The 27,623-nt window shown below is 42.5% G+C and overlaps 1 protein-coding gene and 1 pseudogene across 1 annotated transcript in view; one reads left to right on the top strand and one right to left on the bottom strand.

The window, feature by feature from the left end:
- Positions 1 to 27,623, bottom strand: part of ALG5 (ALG5 dolichyl-phosphate beta-glucosyltransferase) — a 42,906-nt gene that overhangs the window by 11,404 nt on the left and 3,879 nt on the right. Inside the window, exons 3-7 of the mRNA XM_004577525.4 lie at positions 27,568 to 27,614; positions 25,100 to 25,168; positions 22,803 to 22,895; positions 19,509 to 19,622; positions 4,103 to 4,162 (exon numbers count right to left, since the gene is read on the bottom strand). Of these exons, the coding sequence (XP_004577582.2) occupies positions 4,103 to 4,162; positions 19,509 to 19,622; positions 22,803 to 22,895; positions 25,100 to 25,168; positions 27,568 to 27,614 (383 nt within the window). The remainder of the gene's footprint in view (positions 1 to 4,102; positions 4,163 to 19,508; positions 19,623 to 22,802; positions 22,896 to 25,099; positions 25,169 to 27,567; positions 27,615 to 27,623) is intronic.
- Positions 21,005 to 21,105, top strand: LOC118758023 (U6 spliceosomal RNA; annotated as a pseudogene).

The following is a 27,623-nucleotide window of genomic DNA, read 5'->3' as shown; positions in this document are numbered from 1 at the left end:
GGTGAGCGTTTATTTTAATTATAAGATATTAAATTATGAGAAAGGAATCCAGGCTATGGTTGCCTGAACTCATGGCAGATGTCAATCCTGTCTGTGAAATGACTGACTGTAAGACAGGCAGAGACTGACCCACAAGCACACTGAGCCGCAGTCAGACCATCCGTAACAACCACTCATCTCTCGTCAGGGGTTAGGCCATCCTTACAGAGATCCGCGGTAACTCTCTGGGGACCCAATACTAACCAATCACAAGAACTGAATGGCTGGAGACAGCACAAATTGTAAACATATGTCGACCTCAGGATAGCCTTTCATATCTGGCTATCGCTGTGCTAAGTAGATTTAGGAGAAAACACAGTCTCATTCAAATACTATTTCTAGGGGAAAAAAAAGGAAACTTAAAGTGATACATAAAATTAATTTAAATAGTCTATTTTAGTTATCCCTGCAAAAAATGAATCTTTACTTATTTCCAGACTGTTTTTACAATCTTACTTTTGTATATTTCATACTACTTAACAGTTTAAGCAATATCCCCTTTATGAAGTCTCTATTATCATCTGATTCATCATTTATATATTTTATAGGTGATATGCTAATATTTCCTATTGTTGGAATTTAGTATTTTAGTTTTCAGTACTTTGTAATTAATGTGCTGAACACCTTGGATATGAATTTCCTCCCTTTTCTTCATCCTGTGCATTACCAATCTGACAAAGTTCAGTTAGTTTATTTTAAGCTCTATTTGCATTTTGAATTACTGGACATGCTATATTCTCTACAGTTAATAACAAAGCCTTAGACCTGGTGCGGTAGCCTAGTGGCTAAACTCCTTGCCTTGCATGTGCCGGGTTCCCATATGGGTGCCGGAGTGTGTCCCAGCCACCCCGCTTCCCATCCAGCTCCCTGCTTGTGGCCTGGGAAAGCAGCTGAGGACAGCCCACGCTTAGGAACCCTGCACCCGTGTGCAACACCCGGAAGAGGTTCCTTGTTCCTAGCTTCAGATCGGCTCAACTTCAGCTGTTGCAGCCATTTGGGGATTGATTCAGCAGATGGAAGATCTTCTTCTTTGTCTCTCCTACTCTCTATATATCTGCCTTTCCAATAAAAAATAAACCTTAAAAAAAAATCAAAGCCTTTTGTAAACCCCAGTCAGACTCCACATGCTATGCAGGATACTAGACTAATGCTGAGGATGTTAAAATAACTTATCTTTAAAACAGCAGAGTGGGAGCCGACACGGTGGCTCAATTGACTAATCCTCTACCTGCACATGCTAGCATCCCAAACGGGCATCGGTTTGTGTCCCAGCTGCTCTACTTCAGATCCAGCTCTCTGTGGCCCGAGAAAGCAGAGGTCTTTGGGAACCTGAACACACATGTGAGAGACTTGGAAGAAGCTCCTGTCTTCTGACTTTGAATCAGCACAGTTTTGGCTACTGTGGCTATTTGAACAGGACTGAACTAGTGGATGGAAGATCTATTTCTCCTGTGAATCTGCCTTTCCAAAAAGAATAAATAAATCTTAAAATAATAATAATAAAAGAAGAGTAGAATGTAGGTTTCCATAGTTAAGCAAAATCCCAAGATTTTTGGTGAGTCTGCCATCAGTATCCCTTGAGAAGGAATTATAACGTCTTCTTTCAGGATCATCAGGGAGAAGTCCAATCTATCATCCCACTGGCTGTCCAACTCTGAGGCGCATACGGTAATCAGGGAAACTATTAAAAATGCAGACTCAGTCAGCGCAGTGGCACAGCGGCATAAGCATCCATCTGTAGTGCCAGCTTTCCATATGGGCCAGTTCATGTTCTGGCTGCTCCAATTCTGATCCAGCTCCCTGCCAACAGCATGGGAAAGCAGTAGCGGATGGCTCAAGTCCTTAGGACTCTGTACCCTCATGGGATACCTGGGAAAAGCTCCTGACTCCTGGGTTTAGACTGACCCCCTTAGCCCTGCCTAGCTTTAGCCTTAGTGGCCATCTGGGAGTGAACCAGAAATTCAGACATTTCTCTCCATCTCTCCCTCGCTCCATAATTAAGTAAAAAAAATAAATAAACTTTTTAAAAAATTTAAAATGTAGACTCCTGGTCCTCCTAGAATCTGACTTGGATTTCAAAAGTTCATGAGAAAATATAATTAAAAGATAATTTTGGTGCACAATTTTTTAAAAATCCATACATACCTTTTTCATCATACTCATTTTGTATTTACTTTTTGAAGACCTATTATAAATTAAAGAAAAAGAAAGACAGGAAAAGAAGAAGAAAGGTAAAAAGGCACCTCCCTAGATAATTCTGACACAAATGATCTAAAACATTTCTGGCCCCAGACATTTGGATCAAGGGATACTCAACCATATATAGAGTTGCATTCAAACTCAGTTTTAGTTTTGTTCCTTGTAGAAAAGGACCATGCGTTAAAGTATGACTGATTTGAAACAGCCTGGTTTAGAAAGGTCTTTAAAACAATACTATGGGGGCCCGGCGGCGTGGTCTAGCGGCTAAAGTCCTCGCCTTGAAAGCCCCGGGATCCCATATGGGCGCCGGTTCTAATCCCGGCAGCTCCACTTCCCATCCAGCTCCCTGCTTGTGGCCTGGGAAAGCAGTTGAGGACGGCCCAATGCATTGGGACACTGCACCCGCGTGGGAGACCCGGAAGAGGTTCCAGGTTCCCGGCTTCGGATCGGCGCGCATCGGTCCGTTGCGGCTCACTTGGGGAGTGAATCATCGGACGGAAGATCTTCCTCTCTGTCTCTCCTCCTCTGTGTATATCTGGCTATAATAAAATGAATAAATCTTTAAAAAAAAAAAAAAAAAAAACAATACTATGGGCCTGGCGCGGTAGTCTAGTGGTTGAAGTCCTCGCCTTGCACACTGGGATCTCATATTGGCTCTGGTTCTAATCCCAGTGGCCCTACTTCCCATCCAGCTCCCTGCTTATGGCCTGGGAAAGCAGTTGAGGACGGCTCAAAGCCTTGGGACCCTGCAACCTCGTGGGAGACCTGGAAGAGGATCCTGGCTCCTGGCTTCAAATCGGCACAGCTCTGGCCGTCGTGGCTGCCTTGGGGAGTGACAAATCAATGGAAGATCTTCCTCTCTGTCTCTCCTCCTCTCTGTATATCTGACTTTCTAATAAAAATAAATACATAAAAAAAGATTATTACAAGATGTTAAATTCTTTCTTTTGTAGATTGTGCTAGAATAACAAGAGTAATTTAAAGGAAGAAATATGCTATTATGGAATACGTTCCATAAAATTTTATTTTAATCCTTTCAATCCCAGTGACTGTTCATTACTTTTTCCATAGTTCAGCTACCCCAGTGGGCAGAAAGATGAGAAGACAGAACGACATTTTTCTTGGAATTTTGGATATGGGATGCTCAATCCATGAAGCACCTAATTGCATCAATATGAGAAAAGCCAGAGGCGGGGTGGCTGGTCCTCAAATAAATCACATAGAAAAGTTTCCCTTCTATTACAATTGCATAAGTCTTTTGTTTAAAACAAACAAACAAACAAAAATCCTAGGGTAACTGCTTATGTCTACATGCAAATCTGCTTCTTTTCTGTATACACTTAAAAAAAACAACTTGGGGGCCCGGCGGCGTGGCCTAGCGGCTAAAGTCCTCGCCTTGAACGCCCCGGGATCCCATATGGGCGCCGGTTCTGATCCCAGCAGCTCCACTTCCCATCCAGCTCCCTGCTTGTGGCCTGGGAAAGCTGTCAAGGACGGCCCAAAGCTTTGGGACCCTGCACCCGCTTGAGAGACCCGGAGGAGGTTCCTGATTCCCGGCTTCGGATCGGCATGTACCGGCCTGTTGCGGCTCACTTGGGGAGTGAACCATCGGATGGAGGATCTTCCTCTCTGTCTCTCCTCCTCTCTGTATATCCGGCTTTCCAATAATAATAAATCTTTAAAAAAAAAAAAAAAAAAAAAACTTGGCAATGTGGCACTGTTTCGTGAACTTCATGAAGGTTTAAATGAGGTAGAAAGGAACACCATTTTTAAGACATTGAACAACAAAATTTATATCTTGGCAAATGTATATGTAAAAACAGGAAAAGAAAAATCTGTTTTATGTAGTTAAGTAAATATTTACCTGAGCAATTGAATCTTTTTCCAAATGAGCCCGAGATCCACATGCAATAGCCATTTGATCCTGAAGAGAAAAGCAGTGAATAGAGTTTCAATATGCAAATCTTTCATTAAAAAATAATTTCTGTCTCCTTTTTAGAAAATTAAAAAACAATTGTTTAACAGCAGGCATAGCAGAGGAGCTAAGCTGCTGCCCAGGACTTGTGCCTATGTCCACTGGCTCTGCTGTCAATTCCAGATTCCCATTAAGGCACACTTTGGGAGGCGGAGGGAGCGGCTTCAGTGTTTGGGTTTTCATCACTCGTGGAGAAGACGTGGAGTGAGTTTCGTGCTCCTGGCTTCACCTTGCTTCAGCCTTGGCTACCAACAGGCATTTGGGGAGTGACTCATTAGATGGGAGATTTCTTTCTTTCAAATAAAATAACATTTAAAAAAATTAACAAAGAAATTATAGATTGGAAAGTTCAGAATATGGATATCTTTAGAAACTTAATTATTCCACAGAGATTGAATTTAATATGAATAGGGCTAAATGTAAGTGGCTTAAGAATTCATATTTTATCTATGTGAAAAGCAGATACACACACTGAGTTGGGGAGGGAGAGACTTCATCTCTCAGTTCATTTCCCAAATATCTGTGATGGGTTTGGCTAGGCTGGGCTGATTAGCAGGCAGAAACTTAACGTGTTGATGGCAGGGACCGAGCCATCACAGCTGTCTCCTAGGGTCTACATTAGCAGAAAGCTGGACTCAGGGGTCAGAGTGGACACCAAATCCAGGCACTCTGATACAGGATATAGGAGTCAACCTGCACACCAAGTGCCTGGCCTCTTCCCTAAATTCATATTTTTTTCATATTTTTAAGTAATACTTTTCTAATTAAAAATGTTACATCAATATTATTAGGGAGAAAAGAATGTACTACTAAGGGTTCTCTACGGAAAGCATAATTATATATCCAGAAAATGTGGAAGATTACCCCTGTATCTCTGCGTGCCTAGCCTATGTGGGAGGCTGTAGGCACATGGCACACAGTATCCCCAAACAGAACCCCTGACAAGAGTCTCAGCTAACTGAAACCCCAGCATGGTTTGTTCACTGGGTATGCAGCAGAGCAACGGGGCTGCACCCCAATCTCTTCCCTGCCTCTTTAGCAAACTGTGTTAGGAGTTCTTTGGTAAAATGTTATATTCATCCTGCTTTTCAGCAGGTAACATGTTTGCCCTGGACACAGCTTCCTGTGTTTCCTATGCTTCATGACCTTTAACTTCATTGGAGGGTCCAGAGAGATAGACACATCTACTAGCCTGTCACAATGTCATTGACTGGTGGAAGCACTGTTGGGACCGCCCTTCTGCCTGGCCTCTTTTCCAACCCTAGATAAGCTTGTGACTTCTCTCAAATAAACGGACATCCCTTACCACCAGTTTGTGTCCAGCGTTTCTGTTGCAGAACACTATTGCCTCCCCTGACACCCCTGGACCTGTCCACCAGGTCTCAGGGCCTGCTGGACAGAACAGCCCCGAGAGAAAATTGAGAAGAGCAACTGAAAAACTACTACTGAACAAAAAATTTAAAAAGCTGAGTGTACACACAATGAATGTATTGAAATACTTTATAACTTCCATGTAAACAATGGTCAGAAGGTACAATGAAAAAAAGTGATTCTAATATCAACAGAAAGAAAAACTTGATAATATGTTTCTTTGGAAAAGATTTATTTGAAAGGCAGCGAGAGAGGAAAAAGAAACAAGAGAGAGATTTCTGTCTGTTGGTTCAATGACTATTACAGGTCTAAGATTAGTTTCCAAAATGTGTAAAGTGCTTCTAATCAGTTACCAAGAAAAGTACCCAATTCGAAAACAGGCAAAGCCTCTGAAGAGAGTTCACAAAAGAATGGAAATAACAAACTGAAAAGATCCGGGATCGCATGCACGCTAAGAATGCAAATAAAATTTTTCTGTTTTGATGACTTTCTACCTGAACATTCTATGGACAACAGATTTAAAAACAACAAAATATTGCTTGACCCTGAAGCTCCCATAATTTTTGCTGTAAGCATACCTGCATATGCATAAAAATGACTTTCAGGCAGCTTATCATTTCAGTATTGTTTGAAGAAGCACATTCATTCAGAGTGACTGGGTGTGTAGCTGTGAAAAAGCATTGTTATGTATAAATACAGCTCTAAGACATACTAAGACACAAAAGCATTGTGTCCAGTGTAGTAGCCTAGCAGCTAAAGTCTCACCTTGCACACCTAGGATACCAATATGGACACCGGTTCATATCCGGGCTGCTCTGCTTCCCTTCCAGCTCCCTGCGTGTTGCCTGGGAAAGCAGCAGAGGACAGCCCAAAGACTTGAGACCCTGAACCCGTGTGGAAAACCAGGAAGAAGCTCCTGGCTTTTGGATTATCAGTTCAGCTCTGGCCATTGCCGCTACTTGGGGAGTGAACCAGCAGATGCAAAATCTCTCTCTTTGTCTCTCCTTCACTTGGTAAATCTGAATTTCCAATAAAAACAAACATGTTTTAAAAAATTTGTAACTAAAAAAATTTTATGTATGTATCTTCCTGATAAAAGAGATAACACTAGTTACTTATGGGAGTGACTAAGAAATGAGAGGCGAAGTTAATTACACTGTGCAACGTTTTAAACATGGTTGAAATCTACTGATATCTATTCTGCTTCATTTCATTAAAGTTCCTCACATTTAAGTCATTTTTGAACTTTTTGCTATAAATATGGTCAAACAAATACAGAAGTGGAGAGAGAAAAAAGATGAAGCCCCACAGTCCCACGATCGGCCTTAAAACACTCCATGCTTGGCTATTTCGTTAAGGTACCCATCACATCTCACCCAAACGGTGTTATTCCGAAACAAATCCTAGGTATCATGTATTGCAAACTGATACATATCACCATCACAACACTGCTACAATACTTCAAACACCTGGCACAATTCCGTAATGCTGGCATCAGACAGTTTTCAAATTTGCTCAATTATCCCATAAATAATTTATTTGCTGGAAACCAGAGCCCCCAAACTAACCCATGCTAACAGGCTGGTATTTCCTTGATCCAGTCTTATCCATGCATTCCTCCTACGCAATTTCTCCTAACATTTACTTTTCAGTTTATTCATTTCATTCCCATAATTTATTTGTTGAAGGAAAAAAAAAGAATCATTTGCCCTGAGTTCCTAGGCTTTGGGTTTTGCTTATGTGACCTCACCTCCCACTGCCATGACATTTAACTTGTCCATCTGTCCTTTATGTCCCCCTCTGTCTGACTTGCAGTTAGATGTGAAGGCATCAGAACACTGAGATCTGATGAACTCTTAACAACATACAGCAGTGTGCACACTAGTTCCTTCTGTGGTCACTGTGAGGGCAATACATTTCATTCTGAATGATTCACTGTACTTGTATTATTTGCCCGTTTACCGACCATTTCTGACTTTATGTTATTGTTAAGTGCCTTATCTATCTCTAGAGGCAGGCATCTGTTCTACTGGTTACCATGACACATAAGACATCCAAATTTCACACGGGATACCCTAAGTTCAGTTTCTGGCTGTACCTCCTGAGTCCAGTTTTCTGCCACCATATACACTGGCAGGCGGCAGGTGGCGGCTCAGATCAATGGATCTCTGTCTTCCATGTGGGACACTAACTGAGTTCCCAGCTCCTGACCAGAAAAACAAAGAACAACTTTGAATATAAGACTCTACTTAGATAAGGGGTTCCAAAAAAGAGTTCACAAAAATTACGAAAATAATTATTTTTTTGCTAAAATAAATGTCTATTCTAGTTCCAATTTCCATAAACATAAACTTGCTGAAATGTACTAGTAATTTGGGTTTCTTCTTTTTTGGAGAAAATCATAAAAGTGAATTTTTAAAATGTATATGAGCCAAATCACTCTTTAAAGGCTCTTAACATCCCCATGAACTAGGTATGAAAAATGATTTTCATAAATCCTTGTCAATTCCAATTATTCTAGTTTTGAATTTGCTTATTTTTTAGTGGAACTTTCTTTCCTTTTTTTTTTAAGGTTTGTTTATTTTTATTGGAAAGGCAGATTTACAGAGAGAAGGAGACAAAGAGGGAAAGATCTTATATCTGGAAAGGTCTTTATTCCCCAAATGGCTGCAAAGGCTGGAGCTGAGCCAATCCAGTCAGGAGCCAGGTGCTGTTTCTGGGTCTACCACATGAGTGCAGGATTCCAAGGCTTTTGGTCATCCTTTCCCAGGCCATAAACAGGGAGCTGGAAGGGAATGGAAGTGAAGCAGCCAGGACACAAACCTATACCCATATGGGATTCAGGCACTTGAGCTGGATTTTCAGCCAGCTGAGCTATTGCACCAGCCCCTAAATTTGCTAATTTGATAAGGTGAAAATGTAACTGCCCATGTGATTTAGTTTGCCTTTAAAAATAAAATAGGGCCTGCCATGGTAGCCTGATGGATAAAGTCTTCGCCTTGCATGAACCAGGACCCCACATAGGTACCAGTTCTAATCCCACCAACCCGGCTTCCCATCCAGCTCCCTGCTCATGGCCTGGGAAACCAGTCGAGAATGGCCCAAAGCCCTGAGACCCTGCACCCACATGAGAGACCTGGAATAAGCTCTGGGCTCTTGGCTTTGGATCAGCGCAGCTCTGGCTGTTGTGGCCACTTGCGGTGTGAATCAGTGGACAAAGATCTTCCTGTTTCCTTTTCTCTGTATATCTGCCTTTCCAAAATAAATAAATTAATTAAATTAAATAAATAAAATAAAACAAGCATAGTTGGGAGGCTGGGAATGACCTATTCCCTAATTTCCCCCTACCCCCCAGAAATGGGAAGAAATAGAAAGCTTGGAAACAATGATCACACCTACTTCTCCCTAAACCTTAGATCCTTCCCACCCTGCTTGACTATGTAAACATCAACTAAAAATTAAAGAAAAAATTTTTTTTAAAGTGTTAAAATGAAAAAAAAAAAAATAGTAAACTCTGCTGGAATATTTATTAACCATTTATATTTTTCTTTGGAAATTATCTTTTACATGTTTCACCCATTATTTTTAGCAGTGTAAGTAATTTCTTTCCTTCCTTTTCTGGAATTAAGAATTATGTTCATGAAGGAAGCCAACTTTTTTTTTCCTATCAATTTTTTTCAATGTTTTATGAAAGATTGAAAAATTGAGCTGTACTGCATATGACATAACATTGTCAATTGGTGTGACTTAATTAACAGCTTATTACATTTTGGGATATTTGCATTGTATAGCCTCTTAAGGAAAATGTGCCTGCAAATTTGAAGCTGGAAAGGCACTGGAATAATTGTCAATGAAAGAATCAAAATAAGTGGTTTTTAATATTTTCAGTATCTTTGTTAGGAATTGTTCATATGGAAATGCTGTGTACAGATGTTCAAACAATACAATTCCAAGTACTGCTGCAGCAGAATACGCCCCCACCCCAGTCTCCTGTATAAAACCTTATCAACTTTCCTCCTTCTAAGTGATTCTCCCCTAAGACTCCCTCTGCTTCCTGGCTCATTCTTCCATGCTCTGTCTTCTTTTCTCAACTGCTCTGGTCTCTGACCCTCCAAGTGAGAGCTGCTAGAAATCCCCAGTTGTTCCTCATGCACCTATTCAGTCAACACTGATAAATTTACTACTGTGCCTGGAGGGGCGAGGTGACAACCAGCAATCCTCTGTGACATCTCAGACCACAGCTGCAGAGGGCGTGTGACTGTGGCGGGATCAGCATCAGAGAGGTTTTCATGACCTTTTCTCACTCTGTAGAAGCATAAGCCCAACATGGTTTTCCAGATTTCCCTATCTGTGCCAAAAGAACGAATCAATGTAATTCGGGTTCACTTCCTGGAAGACAATTTCTTAAAGAACCATTTAAAAAATTCAGATAGTATATAACAAAGAAACCTTTAGCTTGAATTCAAGAGCAATATTAGTGAGCAACAGATTTAAAAAGGACATCTCTATATCCGAGATTATATGTGGAGTTAAAAGATTAAGCCAAACCAAATATTTTCCTTTAAAATCTAGTTTTTACCTGGCGTAAGTCTGTAAAAGTTTTTAAGACAGCTTTGTACACCTTAAGAATTCTGATGTAAGAACTGAATCCCTGATAATGATCTCATAATCTAAGCAGCTTTTCAAAAATTTAGCTGTTCTCCAAGAATCAAGGACATTCTTGTTTTTCAAAACCTGCCCTTGGTAGACAGATGAAGTTTCTCTCTCTTTTTTTTACCGCTTTTAAAATTACTTACTTCTGGGGGGGGACAGGGAGATTTCCCAACCCCATTGGTTTACTTCCCAAATAGAAACAGCCATAACACACCCCACTCTCCACCAAGCTAGGAGCTCCTGACTCCTACGTGGGTAGGGTGGGAACTCAATTACCTGAGTTTTCTCAGGTGGGTATTAGCAGGAAGCCGGAGGGAGGAGTCAGGGTCAGGCATTGAATCCAAGTGATGGGATCCACAACACAAGTGTGGGGGGCGCATACTGACACTCAGCACACACACCCTCACCCTGCTGCTTCCCCTGTAAGTCAACCGCCCTGCCTGGAGTCTGTTTCTTTTAAGCCTCTTTGGGAGCACAGCTGGCTTTCCTATGATCTTTTAAATCAATATTTAACTGTGACAGTTTAATTTTAAAAGAACAGAATAGCAGACAATCCAGTTTACACTGACAGTCACAGCTGATACTGGAATGGCTGTTATAAAAAATCAAGCAGCTAGGCTGGGGTTAACAAGCAGAGGTTCTGAACACAAGCTCACATTGGACACCCATTTTCCTACTTTAAACACCACCTCAGGATTATGAATGAGGACTCATTATTGCACGTCACAGGTAAGTGCAGTGGGTCCTTTGCATCGGTCCTAGGGGCCATCGTAGGGGCCAAAGTACTCAGACCAGCATCAGCTACTTCCACAGGTGTTTTAACAGGGATCGGAGAGGAGTAGCTGGGACCTGAACTAGCACTCCTGTAAGGGATGCTGACATCACAAGTGGCGGCAGCCTAAGCCACTGCACCAAAATGCCTGCCCTCCTAGAAACACAAATATTACTTGGAATGTGTTAACATATTCGCACATCTTTCTAAATGCATCAGATGTTTAAACTTTGCTTTTTTTCACTTAATTATGTATAGTGATAGTCACTCAACAGAATCAGTGCACCAGCATAACTTAATATTGGACATTTAAAATGGCTTCCAATGTTTCTCCTATTAAAATATCCTTACAGGGGTGGGGTGAACACTGTGGCTCAGTGGCGAAAGGTGCTGCCTCTGACTTCAGCCTCCCAAAGCAGGCTGAACCCCACCTTTGCTTTAGACTCAGCTTCCTGTCAACGTACATCTTGGGAGCCAGCAGGTGATGGCTTAACTACCTCTGTCCCAGAGGCCAGGCGGAAGCCTGGGACAGAGCTCTGGCTCCTGGCCGCGTCCTGGCCCAGCCCTAGCTGTTGCAAGCAATTCAGGACTGAGCTTGTACAAGATTATGTTTTTCAAATAAGTAACAGCAAATTAACTTTAAAAAAATCACACTACATTTTTCTTAAAACCAAATAAGCAAAAATCCTTGAAAATTTACTTTTGAGTTTCTTAGTTTTTATAATTTTTAACTAGCTCCTTAAGGTAAATTTCTCAAAGCTAGATCAACTTGTTTATATTACTGATTAATAATCTGCTTGTGTCGATTGTTGCAATTTATTCTATCAAAATATATTCATTTATATAGATTCAATAGATATATTTGGCAATATTCATTTTTTATTTGTTCAAGTTATTATAACAGAAAAAGCTATTGTCATCAGAAAACTCACTTGAATGAAGTTATGTTTAAAATTATATCTCTCCTCCATACGGCATAAAAGAATCTCTCAAGTAGCAATTACAACTAAATCTGAACACAAACTAGGTCAATATAAATTGAAAAACAATTTAAAAAAATATCCAGTATGTCCCCAAAGCTGTCCATAGTTTGAAAAGTCTAACTTTGCAAATATTTAAACTATTACAACTGTTAAAATTTTCAAAATATTCTCAACACAGGAAACAACAGAATTTTCATCCTTTAAAAGTACGTCAGAACGTGGGCATCTTTAAACTGGCTGATGAAAACACTCAGATTCACTACACTATTCACTCTGAGGATCCTCAACATGCACAGTAAAAAGTCAAAAGAAACATAAAAGGCAAATTAACATTATAATATGGTGACACATCTTAAAATCTGTTTTTACAGATAAGGGCATGATTGAAATAACTTCTCCATGTTTTTCATTATTTACAACCATGGTAAGTCTTTATATCATGCTCAAAACCCTATTATAAATCTATTGAAATATAAATCCTCAAGAGGAAATGGCCCATTCAAAAAGTATTAACAGGGCCCAGCGCAATAGTGTAATGGTTAAAGTCCTCGCCTTGAATGCACAGGGATCCCATACGGCACCAGTTCTAATTCCGGCAGCCCTGCCTCCCGTCCAGCTCCCTGTTTGTGGCCTGGGAAAGCAGTCGAGGACAGCCCAAAGCCTAGGGACCCTGCACCTGCGTGGGAGACCTGGAAGAGGTTCCTTGTTCCTGGCTTCAGATCGGCTCAGCTCCAGCTGTTGCGGCCATTTGGGGAGTGAATCATCAGACGGAAGATTTTCCTCTGTGTCTCTCCTCCTCTCTCTATATATATCTGACTTTGCAATAAAAATAAATAAATCTTTAAAAAAAGTATTAACAGGGCCTGATGAGGTAGCCTAGCAGCTAAAGTCATCGCCTTGCACACACCTGGATTCCATATGGGCACCAGTTCTAATCCCAGTGGCCCTGCTTCCCCATCCAGATCCCTGCTTGTGGCCTGGGAAAGCTGTCGAGGACGGCCCAAAGCCTTGGGACCCTGCACCCTCATGGGATATGCAGAAGCAGCTCCTGGCTTTGAATCAGCTCAGCTCCGACCGCTGCGGCCACTTGCGGAGTGAATCAATGGCTGAAAGATCCTCTGTCTCTCCTCTCTATATAACTGACTTTACAATAAAAATAATCACATCTTTGAAAAAATAAAAGTGGGCTCGGCAGCGTGGCCTGGTGGCTAAGGTCTTCGCCTTGATCCCATATGGCCGCTGGTTCTAATCCCGGCAGCTCCACTTCCTCTCTATCTCTCCTCCTCTCAGTATATCTGACTTTGTAATAAAAATTAAAAAAAAAAAAAATAAATCTTAAAAAAAAAAAAAAAGAAAAAAGAAAAGTATTAACACTGGTTATTTCTGGTTTATACGATGTGGTTTCTTACTTTCTTGCTGTTGTTGCTAATCTAGTCACAAAGCCATAGTGAGGCTTACACAGCAATAATACTTAAAGATAATAAAATGCTATCATAAATGCTATCCAGTCTAGGAAATATCAGCAAGTGTACTACAAGAACTTCATGGAGAAATGGGATCAGAAGATGCAGTTCTGCACAAGAGATGTTACACCATTTCTTCCATTTGTCACACTGGCATTTTATTTTTTTTATTTTTATTTTTTTAAAGATTTATTATTATTGGAAAGCCAGATATACAGAGAGGAGGAGAGACAGAGAGGAAGATCTTCCATCCAATGGCTCACTTCCCAAGTGAGCTGCAGCGGCCGGTGCTGTGCCAATCTGAAGCTGGGAACCTCTTCCGGGTCTCCCACGCGGGTGCAGGGTCCCAAAGCTTTGGGCCGTCCTCGACTGCTTTCCCAGGCCACAAGCAGGGAGCTGGATGGGAAGTGGAGCTGTCGGGATTAGAACCGGCGCCCATATGGGATCCTGGGGCGCATTCAAGGTGAGGACTTTAGCCACTAGGCCACGCCGCCGGGCCCCCTACACTGGCATTTTAAAATCAGTTGTTCATCTGCTTCTTCACAGAGTTTACTTAACATCCAAATGAGAAAGTATACCAATTAGGCACTTCTCTAGATACTCCAACATGCACACATGGCTTTTAATTCTTAATAGATCATAACATTTTTACTTTAGAAATGCCATGAAGTGGCAGTCATTTGTTCCACAGTTATCTACTGAGCACCTGCGCTGTGCGCTACTCCAGGTGATGACGGTGAGGTAACACGGCCACTGATCTAACCCGGCTTGCTGCGTACCGAAGCAGAGAGGGCAGTGCTGACCGCAGGCAATAGTGATTTAACTGCTCAGTTCTCACAAGAACCAGATTTCCCCCTTACATACCACAATCTTTTGAAATATCAAAATTTTAATCTTCTCACATATAGTGATTCAAAATCTTACACATTATCTAGTATTTCACATTGAAGGCATTTTCTCTTGAATTCAGAGGCATTTCTGTGGTTAGCAAAAATTACAGTTGTGAAGATCAAAGTTGTAATCTTCTATAGAGTTGGGTCAAATGCAGCCTGCTATCTATTTTTGAATGGCCCATGAAATACGGAAGGTTTCTGACTGGTAAAATGGTTGTTTAAAAAAAAACTGGAGCATCAAACAACAAATACTGCAATAGAGATTATATATGGCTCATATACCCTATGATATTTTAAAATTTTTAATTTATTTCTAATGGAAAGTCAGATAATCAGAGAGAAGAAGAGATAGAGAGGAATATTATCCATCTGTTGATTCACTCCCCAAGTGCCCAAAACAGTTGGAGCTGAGCCGATCCGAACCCAGGAGCCAGAAGCCAGGAGCTTCTTCCTGGTCTCCCATGAGGGAATAGGATCCCAAGGCTTTGGGCCATCCTCGACTGCTTTCCCTGGCCACAAGTAGAGAGCTGGATGGGAAGCGGGGCCACCAGGATCAGAACTGGTGCCCAAATGGGATTGTGTTGCACTCATGCGAGCACCCTAGCTGCTAGGCTACCATGCCGGGCCCAATGCCCTATGATTTTTGTTCTCATTCTTACAGAGGTTTCTTATTCTCTAGTCTAGGAAATATCAGCAAGTGTACTACAAGAACTTCATGGAAAAATGGGATCAAAAGATGTAGTTCTGCACAACAGATTCTGAAATCATTCATTGAGCTTTTCAGAATGCAGAGCAGGTGTCTGGTTCAGGGGTTAACAGGCATCTTGGGATGCTTGCATCTCAAACAGGATGCCTACATTCAAGTCCTTGCTCTACTGGCAATCCAGTTTCCTGCCAAAGCACACCCTGGAAAGCAGCAAGCAGCTGAAATGACCTGAAGCCTTAGCTTATAAGAATTACTGCAGCGCTGAGTTTCTGCCATCTATCTTGTACATTTGGGGATACTGAATTCCTTTTTAACAGTTAAGATACTAAAGTGATTATCATAGGTATTGCTTACAAAAATTACTGCAAAGTCAAGCATATTTTACTTTTTCTAAAATAGGTAGAATACACACTGGTAAAGAAACAAAAACGCCTAACGGAAAGGCTCTCTACAGTAAAAAGAAGGCAAGGGCACAGAGGTGTGACGCGGCGGGTTAAGCCCTGCTCGCACTGGCACCTTCCTGACTGTTCTGTCTTAGATGCAGCTTCCTGCTAACTCACCTAGCAAGGCAGAAGACACCCCGAATACTGGGGCCCCTGCCGCCTGCGTGGGAGGCCAGGGTGGAGTTCCCAACCCTGAACTTGCAGTCATTTGGGGAATGGATCAGCAGATGCAAGATCTCTCTCTGTCTTTCAAAGAAAATAAAAAATAACCCACAATCCCCCTCCCCAAAAGGAAAACTCTCTGCCTTTCAAATACATAGAAAAACAAATCTTTTTTTTTTTTTTAAAAGGCAACATGGGAAAACAGTATACTAACCAATTATTTGGGAATGAAATAGAAACAGCCTAAGTCTAATGTATCTTACAAAGCTTACTTAGGGTCTGGTGCCTTAGGCAATGGCATCCCACAAGGGTACCCTGCTCCTGTTCCCATCCAGCCCTCTGCTTACTGTCTGGGGAAGCAGGCCGAGGACGGCCAGAGGCCCCAGGCCTGTGAGGGAGGCCCAGAAGCAGCTCCAGGATTTCAGCTCTGAATCAGCTTAGCTCAGGTCTAGCTGTCAAGGCCACCTAGGGAGTGAACTAGCAAATGGAAGTGCCTCTCTCTTTGTCTCTTCTTGTCTCTGTGAAATTCTACCTTTTAAATAAACAAATCTTCAAAAAAAAATTCCTCTGTTTAAATTATATATATTTAGTCTAAAACTTTAAAAGTTCAGCTGTATCCAAAGAAAGAACTATAGGCAACTTTTCTAAGGTGACCTTGTCAGACTCATCTGAAACACATATGACCTGGTTACATGTTAAGTAGTATCTATTTCCTTTTTTTGTTGCAATAAAAAAATAATTAAAATTAGCTGAAAACATTAGAAGTCACTGAAAAATTTACTGCAGAAACCAATTAAATCAAAACAATATTATAAAAGGCACAGAAGCTAACTGCTGCCATCTAGTGAGTCAGCTGCATAATTTTACAATTTTCAAACTTAACATTATTCTAATATTTCAGTCACTACATTTTTTTTTAAAGATTTATTATTGGAAAGCCAGATATACAGAGAGGAGGAGAGACAGAGAGGAAGATCTTCCATCCGATGTTTCACTCCCCAAGTGAGCCACAACGGGCCGGTGCGCGCCAATCCGAAGCCGGGAACCTGGAACCTCTTCCGGGTCTCCCATGCGGGTGCAGGGTCCCAAAGTTTTGGGCCGTCCTCGACTGCTTTCCCAGGCCACAAGCAGGGAGCTGGATGGGAAGTGGAGCTGCCAGGATTAGAACCGGCGCCCATATGGGATCCCGGGGCTTTCAAGGCGAGGACTTTAGCTGCTAGGCCACGCCGCAGGGCCCTCAGTCACTAAATTTTAAGGGTCAGAATATCAGCAAGAAATTCTTATCTATTTTGTGGCTGAAGTGTATTGAGAAGGGAAAAGCAAACTGCACTAAAGACAGAGTAAGAATCTCCAACTTCAGACACCACAGTCTAACAAGCTGATATTTAACAGGGATAAACAGCCACATTTCCATTTCCAAACAAAGCAAATCAAAAGAAATACAACCTCTCCCAAATATATCAGTAAAATAATTAGGAGGCTGGGTTCAATGCAATGCATAAAATCAAAAAAACTGAGGAAAGTCACCAGGAAAAAAACCAAAAAAAAAAAAAACCAAACCCCCCCCCCCCCAAAAAACTGCTAGGTTTTAAAATTCAGTGTTAGTAATAGCCAAAATAGAGAAGAAACAGGAAAACAACTCTCTCTAAAGGGTTGTCATAAAAACAGGGGCGATTATGCAGTTCCAGCAGATAGACCGAACTACGAGAGGGTTATTCTAGAGGCAGCTTTACCTGGGTGATGCAAAGAGGAACCTGGCTGCTGAGAGGATAAAAGGGGCTGCTCAGGCATCACAGGCTCACCCAAGCAGAGACTGAGAGATCACTTGCTAGTCCAGAGATTCTTCAATTGATCTGCGACTGAATTAGTTCACAGGTCAGCCACGTCTGGCGGGCCGTGTACTTGTGCAGTTACCGGACGCAGTCACGGTCATTTGCTTACGGGCTGTCGATGCTTACTTTCATGTTATGAGCACAGAGCAGCTGCCACAGACCACGGCTTTAAAGCTAAAAGTACATTATGTGGCTCTTCACAGAGAAAAGTTGGGGATAGCTGAATTAGATAATTAAAATAATTTCCCTATGCATATTAGCTTCAGGAGGTAAGTCCTCTGAGAGGTATGACAGTTATTAACACTGTGAACTGACAGTTTAATTATACTGGTATGCTTTAATTCTTTCACGATTTTAGTGATAGTAACAATGCAGTAAGATGCAGTATTATAAGGAAAAAAGACATCATCAGAATTTCTTTCCTTTTCAAAGTAGTATGATGGAAACTGGATTTACAAAAGGTAAGTTCATAAATTATACTGTTAGCGCCTTAAACTTTCCTAATGAATTTTTCTTTGTCCTATTGTAGAATGGTACAATCAGCTACTAACTTTCTGCTCAATCTCTCCCCGCCCCCCCCCCCCCCTTTTAGGATAGCAACATGGATAAAGAGGAAGAAAGACTTTAAAAAAAAAATAAATGAAATGTGACATTTCCAATAATAATCTCCTACCACATGGAATAACGCCTAAACACCTAACATGATGGAACTGCTACCCAACAAGCATATAGCTATGAGCCACAAGGATTTAAAATGTGGCCAATGAGGGGCCTGGCGGCGTGGCCTACTGGCTAAAGTCCTTGCCTTGAACGCCCCAGGATCCCATATGGGCACGGGTTCTAATCCCAACAGCTCCACTTCCCATCCAGCTCCCTGCTTGTGGCCTGGGAAAGCAGTTGAGGACGGCCCAATGCACTGGGACACTGCACCCGCGTGGGAGACCCGGAAGAGGTTCCTGGTTCCTGGCTTCGGATCGGCACAGCACCGGCCGTTGTGATCACTTGGGGAGTGAACCACTGGATGGAAGATCTTCCTCTCTGTCTCTCCTCCTCTCTGTATATCTGACTTTGTAATAAAATAAATAAATCTTTAAAAAAAAATATGGCCAATGAGACTGAGGAATTTACTACTGTGGATATCACAGATATGGACATAATTTTAACAGCTGATTTTTAAAAAAAAAATCAGTTAATTTATTTAGTATATTAAAAACTATCCAAAATATCTGCCAGAAATAAGGAGGTGTGGGATGGTAATAAGAGAGGGTGATGGACACTGGAAAGTAATTCACATCTCAGGGGACCAAACATTTGGGCCTTCTACTGCCAGGTCATTAACGGAGCAGGACTAGAAAAGGAGCAGATGGGACACTGAACTGGCACCAACATGGGATGCTACTATTGTACGTGATGACTCTATTTGTTATGCCCAAAGCCAGGCTCTGTGATTATTTTTGTTCCATCAAAAACCAACATTCTGTAATCCAGTTTCCTTTTACACCTTTACCTAAAAAGCTACACTTTCAAATACCAGGTGAGTTACACTTTTTAAATAAAAGCCTTGTTACAATATGAACAATATGTCTCGAACCTTTGGTGGAAGTAACTAGAAATCGAGAAACATCATCAGAATATTAAAATCAGTAATCAGATAATTCGTTAATGTTTCTAACACAGTGACTAGATGTCCCACAGCACTGGAACATCTACATGGGAATTTCACGTCAGAAAACTGGGGTTTTAAGTTTTTTTAAATATATTTTATTTTACTTGGAATTCAGAGAGAGAGAGAAAGAGAGAGAAACAGTTTCTATCTGCTGGTTCATTCCCCAAATGCCTATAACAGCCAGGCCTGCGCCAGGCTGAAGCTCAGAGTCTCCATCTGGGTCTCTCATGTGGATGGCAGGACTGTATTACAAACGAGCCATTCATTAACTGATGTTTCTTAGGAAAAACCCTGACTTTGAAAATTACAGATAAATTCCTTTCGAAAGTTCCTATCCACTGCTGTACTCACAGGCCAGGGCCGTAGGTCATTTAGTCCTTTTTCTAATTTCTCTACATCTGGAAACTTTGTGGCACCATCGGCATCCGCCATGAGGATCTTCTCGCCTCGAGAGCTGAAAACACCCTGTATTTAAAAATTTCAAGTATAAGAAAGTTGCTTAAAATTGAAGTCAATAACATCCAGTTTGTTTTATTTTACTTAAAACACCTAAGCATAAAATATTAGGTAGAAAATGACGAGGCAGCCAAAGCTCATTGTTGGCACTGATAAGATTTTCCAAAATACATCTGTCGCCTATTCATTTTTAAAGCTTGTAGTGTCACACTCTCAATACCTTGGCAGACATAAGCACAATGGAACAGGTGGGATTGACAAAATGTATGCTGCATCAGTAAGGATAAAGAAGTACAATACCCATCATAGGTGTTACATGTGTATGACATGAGGGAAGCCCTAGCGAAGGACATAAACACAGACACACTGAATGAACATAAGTAATACAGATCTCTTGTGAAATATACTGCAAAATATAGATGTTCAGTATTGTTTCTGAAAATGATTTTTACTGCGATACAGAGAGAAAACACAGGGAGGGAATGAGGGACAGAAAGGTGGACCACGGAGAAGGCCAGACAATCTGTGGTTCGCCCAACCATCCGCAGCTGCTGGGAGCAGGCCAGCGCTGGGACCACTACCTGCTGCCTCCCAGGATAATCAGAGATAATTAGGATCATCAGAGGTGTGTGCTAAGAGGCATCTTAACCGCTGTGCCACACGTTCACCTTAGCACCTTTTCATGTGAAAGGCAGCTAGACAGAAACAGACAAACCTTTCTTGTTCATTCTTAAAATGCCCACAACAGCTAGGACTGGGACAGGCCAAACATCTTATAAACTGGGTCTCTTTAAACGAGGATAGGAGAAACCAAACTACTTCAACTATCACTCCTGAGTGGGTAACAGAGACCCACGTATTTGAACTATCACGTGTCCCCAGAGCGCACACTAGCAAGTGACTGGATTGCAGGTGCAGAGCTGGGACTCCACCAGGCACTCTGATATGGGATGTGGGCATCCCAAGAGGTAACCTAAGTGTTGTGCCAAATTCTCACCTTGTCCCAGTATTTTAAATTAACTGATGAATAAAGAAATATGAACATCACTAATATTCAGTGTCTACATATGTTTAGATGTATCCAAATGCTGTTTTATATGATTTGAGACATCTGACATAGCAAAGCTAATATCAAGTGGAGATTCAGAGAAATGCCCTTAAAAGGGACAAACCAACTGGAATGCACCTTGTCTCCGTCATTCTCTTTCCTGGGGTGGACTGTGCAAGCAGCACCCCAGGGTCACATCGTGGACGGGCAAGGGCTGAAAACTGGACCTTAGGCTGGTGATGACATCATTAAGCTGTTGGATAACTCCTAGACTGCTCAACTCTAGACTTTTTTTTTATGAAAAAACAAATTTCTAAGTCATGTAAAACATAACTTTGGAAGTCTGCTCGCTTCGGCAGCACATATATTAAAATTGGAACGATACAGAGAAGATTAGCATGGCCCCTGCGCAAGGAAGTCAGCACTGTGGTGCAGCAAATTAAGCTGCCACTTGCAAAGCTGGCATCCCATTGGTGAGCGCTGGCTGAAGTCCAGGTGCTCTGCTTCCAATCCAGCTTCCTGCCACCGCACCTGGGAAGGCAGGGAAGCATGTCCCAAGGACTCCGGCCACCCATATGGGGGCCGAGAGAGAGTTCCTGACTCATCACTTGGGCCTGGCTCAGACCTGGTTTTTATAACCATTTTGAGGAATGAACTAAAAGACAGAAGGTCTGTCAGTCTTCTTCCACTTCAGATAAACTCTTGAGAGCAGAATGACAGGGCGAGAAACCTTCCATCCACTGGTTTTCTTCCTAAACAGCTGCAATGCCTGGGGCACACTGAAACCACCAACCTGGAACTTAATCAGGGTCTCTGATGTAGGTGGCAGGGGCTCATACACTTGGGGCATCCTCTGCTGTTTCCCAGGCACATTATCTGGGAGTTGGACTGCAAGTGGCGCAGCTGGAACTTGAGTCAGCACTGTGACACAGGATACTACTGAAGTCAGTGCCTTAACCCTCTGTGACACAACACTGCCCCCACCTGTGCCCAAACATTATGCGCGAGTTTTCTTTCACATGTTTTAATTTTTGATCATTTTTAAAAAGATTCATCTTATTTTCATTGGAACGTCAGATATACAGAGAGGAGAGACAGAGAAAGATCCTCCGTCTGATGATTCAATCCCAGCAGCCTCAATGACCAATCTGAAGCCAGGAGCTCAAAGCCACCTCCAGGTCTCCCACGCGGGTGCAGGATCCCAAGGCTTTGGGCTGTCCTCAACTGCTTTCCCAGGCCACAAGCAGGGAGCTGGATGGGAAGCAGGGCTGCTGGGATTAGAACTAGTGCCTAAATGGGATCCTGGCACATGCAAGGAGAGGACCTTAGCCACTAGGCTACCATGCCAGGACCAATTTTTGATCTTTCTTTTAGCATTATCTTGATTCCTACCTGACACATCTTAGTAAATTCCTTTTACTTTGAATTTCTTAGCACTTTGTACCTGTCTCTTAAGTATTATCACTTTATGTTTTATTTATGCAAATGCTTGTCTTTTCCATGACAGGGCACATTTCATCAGGACAGACCCAAGTTGGCTCATACAACCATGTTTAACAGAGGGCTAAAGGTTTAGATAGATAAAACTGAACACAAAAAAAGTGTTTTGTAGGGCCCCGTGTCGTAGCCTAGTGGCTAAAGTTCTTGCCTTGCATGGCCAGGATCCCATATGGATGCCAGTTCATATCCTGCAACCGCGTGGGAGACTCAGAAGAAGCTCTGGGCTCTTGGCTTTGGATTGGCTCAGGTTCGGCCGTTGTGGCCGCTTGGGCAGTCAACCAGTGGATGCAAGATCTTTCTCTCTGTATCTCCTTCTCTCTGTACATCTGCCTTTCCAATAAAATCAAATAAATCTTTTTTAGAAAAATATTTTGTGAATTGAAAAAAAAAAGTGACCATTAAGAAAACAGATGAAAACACCATTTTCAACTTTAAGATAGACAGAAGTATACTTTTGTGAATCATCTGGCACTTAATCTAAATGGCATATTTAGATTAGATTAAAACATACATGAACTTATTAAAATGTCATTGGCACCTGTGTTTAATTATTTAGTTGTAGAACATACATACACTAAAGACTGCAAAAAGGTTATTCAAAACATTTTTGCATTTTAGATAGAAAGGTTGAAAATGATTACCATTCTTACAGCTCCGCCTTTCCCACGATTTTTCACCAGTTTTATCACTCGTACTTTGTCACTTCCATACTTCTGGCAATATTTAAAAGCCACCTGTTAAGTCACACAAAAATCAGAATAAAATTACCTTGGATTCCAGGAGAGTCATGTCCCAAGTGTCTCACTGTGGCGCAAACAGTGCTATTCCAGTCAACCTCTTCCTGTGAGGAGATTAAACCCACTGCACAGCCTGGGGAGACTGTGGTGTCCTGCTGCCAGGGAACCCCCTGATCTGCAGCTCAGTCTCCTGCAGAGGGGCCACCGGAATAGGCAGCAACTGTCTTGTCCTTCCTTGAACCCTCTACTGAAGCTACCCAGCTACTCAGAAAATGAAAAGCCGTGTGCCAACTGACAGAACACACTTGTGATGAGGCCCTCCATTCCGGGCGTGACTCGTTTACTCAGCAAGGGATCCCACCTTGCAAGGAGGATGGCTGGGTCCAGGATACTTCCTTTAAACCTTTTCTTTGACATCATCTTTTCTCAGCAGTCACCGTGGCCTAACTTGACCTAGTCTTCTCAATCTCTTCTCCACAAGACCCTTTAAGCCCCCAAAAGTTTGACTTTATTGTCCTTGAAAGCAACTGCCACTATTCTGATTCATTCTCAAAGCACAGCTGATCTACATTTGCTATCTGCACTGTTTCATCTTCCACTTCTTTTCCATACAAGTGAGGCTCATGTCCTTTGCTTTCCCCTTTCTCCCTGACTTTACTCCACAGTGGCACCTTCCCTTTTGACGATCATTTCTGTGGCTAGCTGGGGGGTTATTCTCACCTGACGTTTGTTCTCCTTCTCCTTTTCCCACTCAATTGTCTCATCCACAATTCACTCCCATTCCTACAAGGATTGTATAACTGCACAGCTTAGGGGCAGCAATTGGTCACCTTCTCAACATACAAGCTTAATGGGAGCCACTGCATGGGCTTAATTACTGTTTAGATGTTGGTGGAAGCCACATATCTGTCAATAGCCCACATCTTTTCTACATTTCCTAGTTGCATATCAGAAACAAAGAGCCAGAATTTCATTCACCAATTCCTCCCCACCCTATGCATTTTAAGCTTTTCCTCATTGCAGCAAAAGGCATCATTTTCTACCAAGTGGCCAAGGACACCTTCCACCTCTATTATCCATTACAACGGGCTGGCTACTAAAACTCATCACACTGATTTTTTAAATGCCAGTTCATTCCACAACTCTGAGCCCTCCTTAACACTACGTGTGGATGGAGCTCAGCCTGAGCTATGACTGTTGCCCGTCTCCACACCTCTTTGTGCGATCACCCTCAGCGCCAACTCAGAGCTTTCCAAAGACATAGGTCCCTTCCCAAAGCAAAGGAGTCTCTGTGCCTTGGTCCTCACCTAACTTTTTCAGCTTCAACTCTTGTGACTGCCTTGTCAGTAGCTTGCACATCAGCTGTATTTGAGAACTTCGGACCATACGCCATTCCTTCCACCAGAATACTTAATCCTTAGTCATCTTATCATAAAAGTTAACTCTTTTTTTCCTAGCTTCTGCAAGCTCCCTAACTTTCCCCCATAATTCTAATAATGTCCCGGGCCAGCGAACAACAGACTGATCCTCTCTTGGAAACTGGGCTGTGGCAACAGTCACAACTGTCGGTCCTGCAGTCACCAGGGTCACAGCCCATCCTTGTACAATGACTTCAAGTTCCATTACGCTGAAATTTAACAAGAATATTACAAATTGGTCCTATATTCCAAGAAACATAAAGAAGAAACTGTGAGGTATATTTTATTATAAAAAGGTTTGGAGATTGATTTACCAGGGACAAAGGCAGGACTGACTGAATGTACCATGAAGATAAGCATAGAAGCCTGCCAGTCACAGACCCAGCAATGTTTTGGTGGAAGGAGTCACAGTATTGGCCTTATCTATCCATTGTAAACCAGATGGGGCGCACCAAAGGATGTACCCGACAGACACGTGAGGGCTGCCCCCCAGTACATGGTTGCTTCAGAAACTGAGGACAAACTATGCTTCTGGAGAGAGTCATTCCTGGCGGACTGTGTGAGCGGTGCGAGGTATTTTCTCTTCCCTGGTGACATTCAAAGCGCCCCTGACTTACAGAGTCATGGAATAACAGGGAATATCCACATTTAGGAGAAGCAAATCTGATTTTTTTTTCTACTACCCACCTTTGGACAATGCAGAGTCTTGGGCACAGCCCAGGATCCAACATTGCTATTCAATATTTCCTATTACCTGGGAGTTCTAAATTTGAGTGTCTTTACCTGTGATGTCTGGTCTCTACTGCCGTCATCAACTACTATCACCTCATAACTGAACGCAGGATCTTGTTTCTACAAGAAGCAAAAATAAGACAATTTGGCAGAAATGCTATCCAGATTTCTTACACAACTGTAATTTCAAAAATGGGGAAAGAGTCACAGCACAGTGGGTTCAGCCACTGCTTGGGACACCTCCGTTCCCTATCCTGTCAGAATGCTTGGAGTTCTGCCTCTGTTTCTGATCTACTTAGCATGCACCTGGCAAGTAGCAGCAGGTGGTCCAAACACACACGCGTTTCTGCCACCTACAGGGAAGAGCTGAACGGAGTTCCTGGACCAGTGCCAGCTGCTGTGGGCAGTGAAGAATGAACCAGTAAACAGAAGACCTCCTCCACTTCCCCCTCACTATTACTACGTTTTTCAAATAAATGAGTAAAACTAAAAAACTGTTTCAGTGTCAACGCATATAAATATGAAATAAAAAGACTAAGCAGAATGCAGACAGACTGCTGACCTCCTGTTCTCCCCTCCCACCTGCACCAGAGGTGGAGGAAGTGGGGCTGCTGGTGCCTCGGTGCACCCGGGATGGCCTGAAGCCTACGAGAAGGGAATCCACGGGTTCAACCCAGGAAGAACACATCCTAACGTGCCTCTGCATCACTGTTCATGCCTTATGGCTTGGAGTGCTCTACTTTTCTGGGCTTGTTTTCTTATTTAAAAGAAATACCCAAGAGAGGTGGGTATTTAGGCTGGCAGTTAAGACACCTGTGTCCTCCATCAGAGTGTTTGGGTTTGGGTTTGGCTCCTGACTCCAAATCCCTGCTGATGCAGATACCGCGAGGCCACATCGGGTGGCTTAGGTAGCTGGGTTGTGGCCACCCACGCAGAAGACCCAGAGTTCCCGACTTGGACATGCCTCAGACCCAGATGCTGCGGGCATGTGGGAAGGGAGCCAGCAGAGGAGGACTTGCTCTTCTCAAACAAACAAACGCTTTAGAGCAAACAAGATGAGAACGCCACAGAACAAAGCAGGGCAGACTATGTGGCTGGTGTAAAGATCACATGTAACGAAAGAAGTAAGACCCTCACGTGTAAGGGCTCAACTCTGCGTTTCTCTTTAAAGTTAGTATTTGCACAGGGGACATGGTCCCTTTTCTTTCAGTAAACTTTCCCTTTGTATATAAAAAAAATACATGAGGAAATCAAGCAAGGAATTTAAAAAAAAAATAAGCCATAAAGCTCATTTAATTCTTTGCCTCTCCTAGGAGATTCCACCAATGGCTGATGCCAGGACAGAGGTGTGGAGGACTTTTAAATCTCCTTACGTAGGAATGGAACTCTTGAGAATAAAGAAACAGAAACGGGATGCTGCTGTAATACAGTGGGTTAGGACGATGCTGTGGTCACAGCATCCCAGACCAAAGTCCTGGCTGCTTTGCTTCCAACTGGGCTCTTTGCTAAGGGGCCTTGGGAAGCAGTGGAAGATGGTTCAACTGTCACAGCCAGGAAGCCACATGGCAGAGCTGGATGGAGTTCCTGGTTTCTGGTTCGGGCCTGCTCTAGCCCTTGCTCTAGTGGCCATCTGAAAGGGTACACCAGCGACGGAAGACCAGCCTCTCTCTCCGTTCCCCTCGTTTCCTTCACCCTGCCTCTCAGGCAAATAAAAAAATAAGTATTAAAAAGAGAAAATAAGAAATACAAAGTATTATCAACCTGGGTATAAAACTTCTTCAAAAACAAACTTTTCTCAAAAAGTTATCAAAGTGGGCCAGTGCAATAGCCTAGTGACTAAATTCTTGCCTTACATGCTCCGGGATCCCCTATGGCAGCTGGTTCGAATCCCGGCTGCTCCACTTCCCATTCAGCTCCTTGCTTGTAGCCTGGGAAAGCAGTTGAGAATGGCCCAAAACCTTGGGACCCTGAACCTGCACGGGAGACCCAGAAGAAAACTCCTGACTCCTGGCTTCGGATTGGCTCAGCTTCTCCTGTTGTGGCCACTTGGGGAGTAAATCAGTGGATGGAAGATTTTTCTCGCTGTATCTCCTTCTCTCTGTAAATCTACCTATTCAAGAAAAATAAATAAGCCCAGAAAAAAAAATTAAATAAAATTTTAACCATAAAAAATGTCACCAAAGTAAAACCTGTATTTCACTGTAATCAAAGTCTGCAGAGCATATACTGCCACTAGCATCATGTAAGAGAGGATAAAAAGTGGGTTGTACGGTGCATCAAGGAAAGTACCCAACTCCTGGTTTCTTCTGGGTCACCCACCTGTCTCCAGAAGTGGCATGCTATATGCTGGACTTGCCCATTAAGCACTGAGGACCAACAAGGGGCTCAGAGCAAGAGTGGCCTGGAGAGAGGGGTTCAGACAGTTCTGTTCTCACCGTGATGCTAGATTAGGGTCCTCAAGTAGGTGACCCCCTGTAGTTTTAACTGGACACTTAATGTTGAAAGAGGAAATGTGATACCTGTCGCTTCTCTAGATAGGCCAGGGCTTCATCCATCATCACAGGCACTTCAAGAC

This window comes from Ochotona princeps, chromosome 12 (genome assembly GCF_030435755.1).
Source record: "Ochotona princeps isolate mOchPri1 chromosome 12, mOchPri1.hap1, whole genome shotgun sequence".
Taxonomy (NCBI): Eukaryota; Metazoa; Chordata; class Mammalia; order Lagomorpha; family Ochotonidae; genus Ochotona; species Ochotona princeps.
This window is presented reverse-complemented; position numbering and strand designations above follow the sequence as displayed.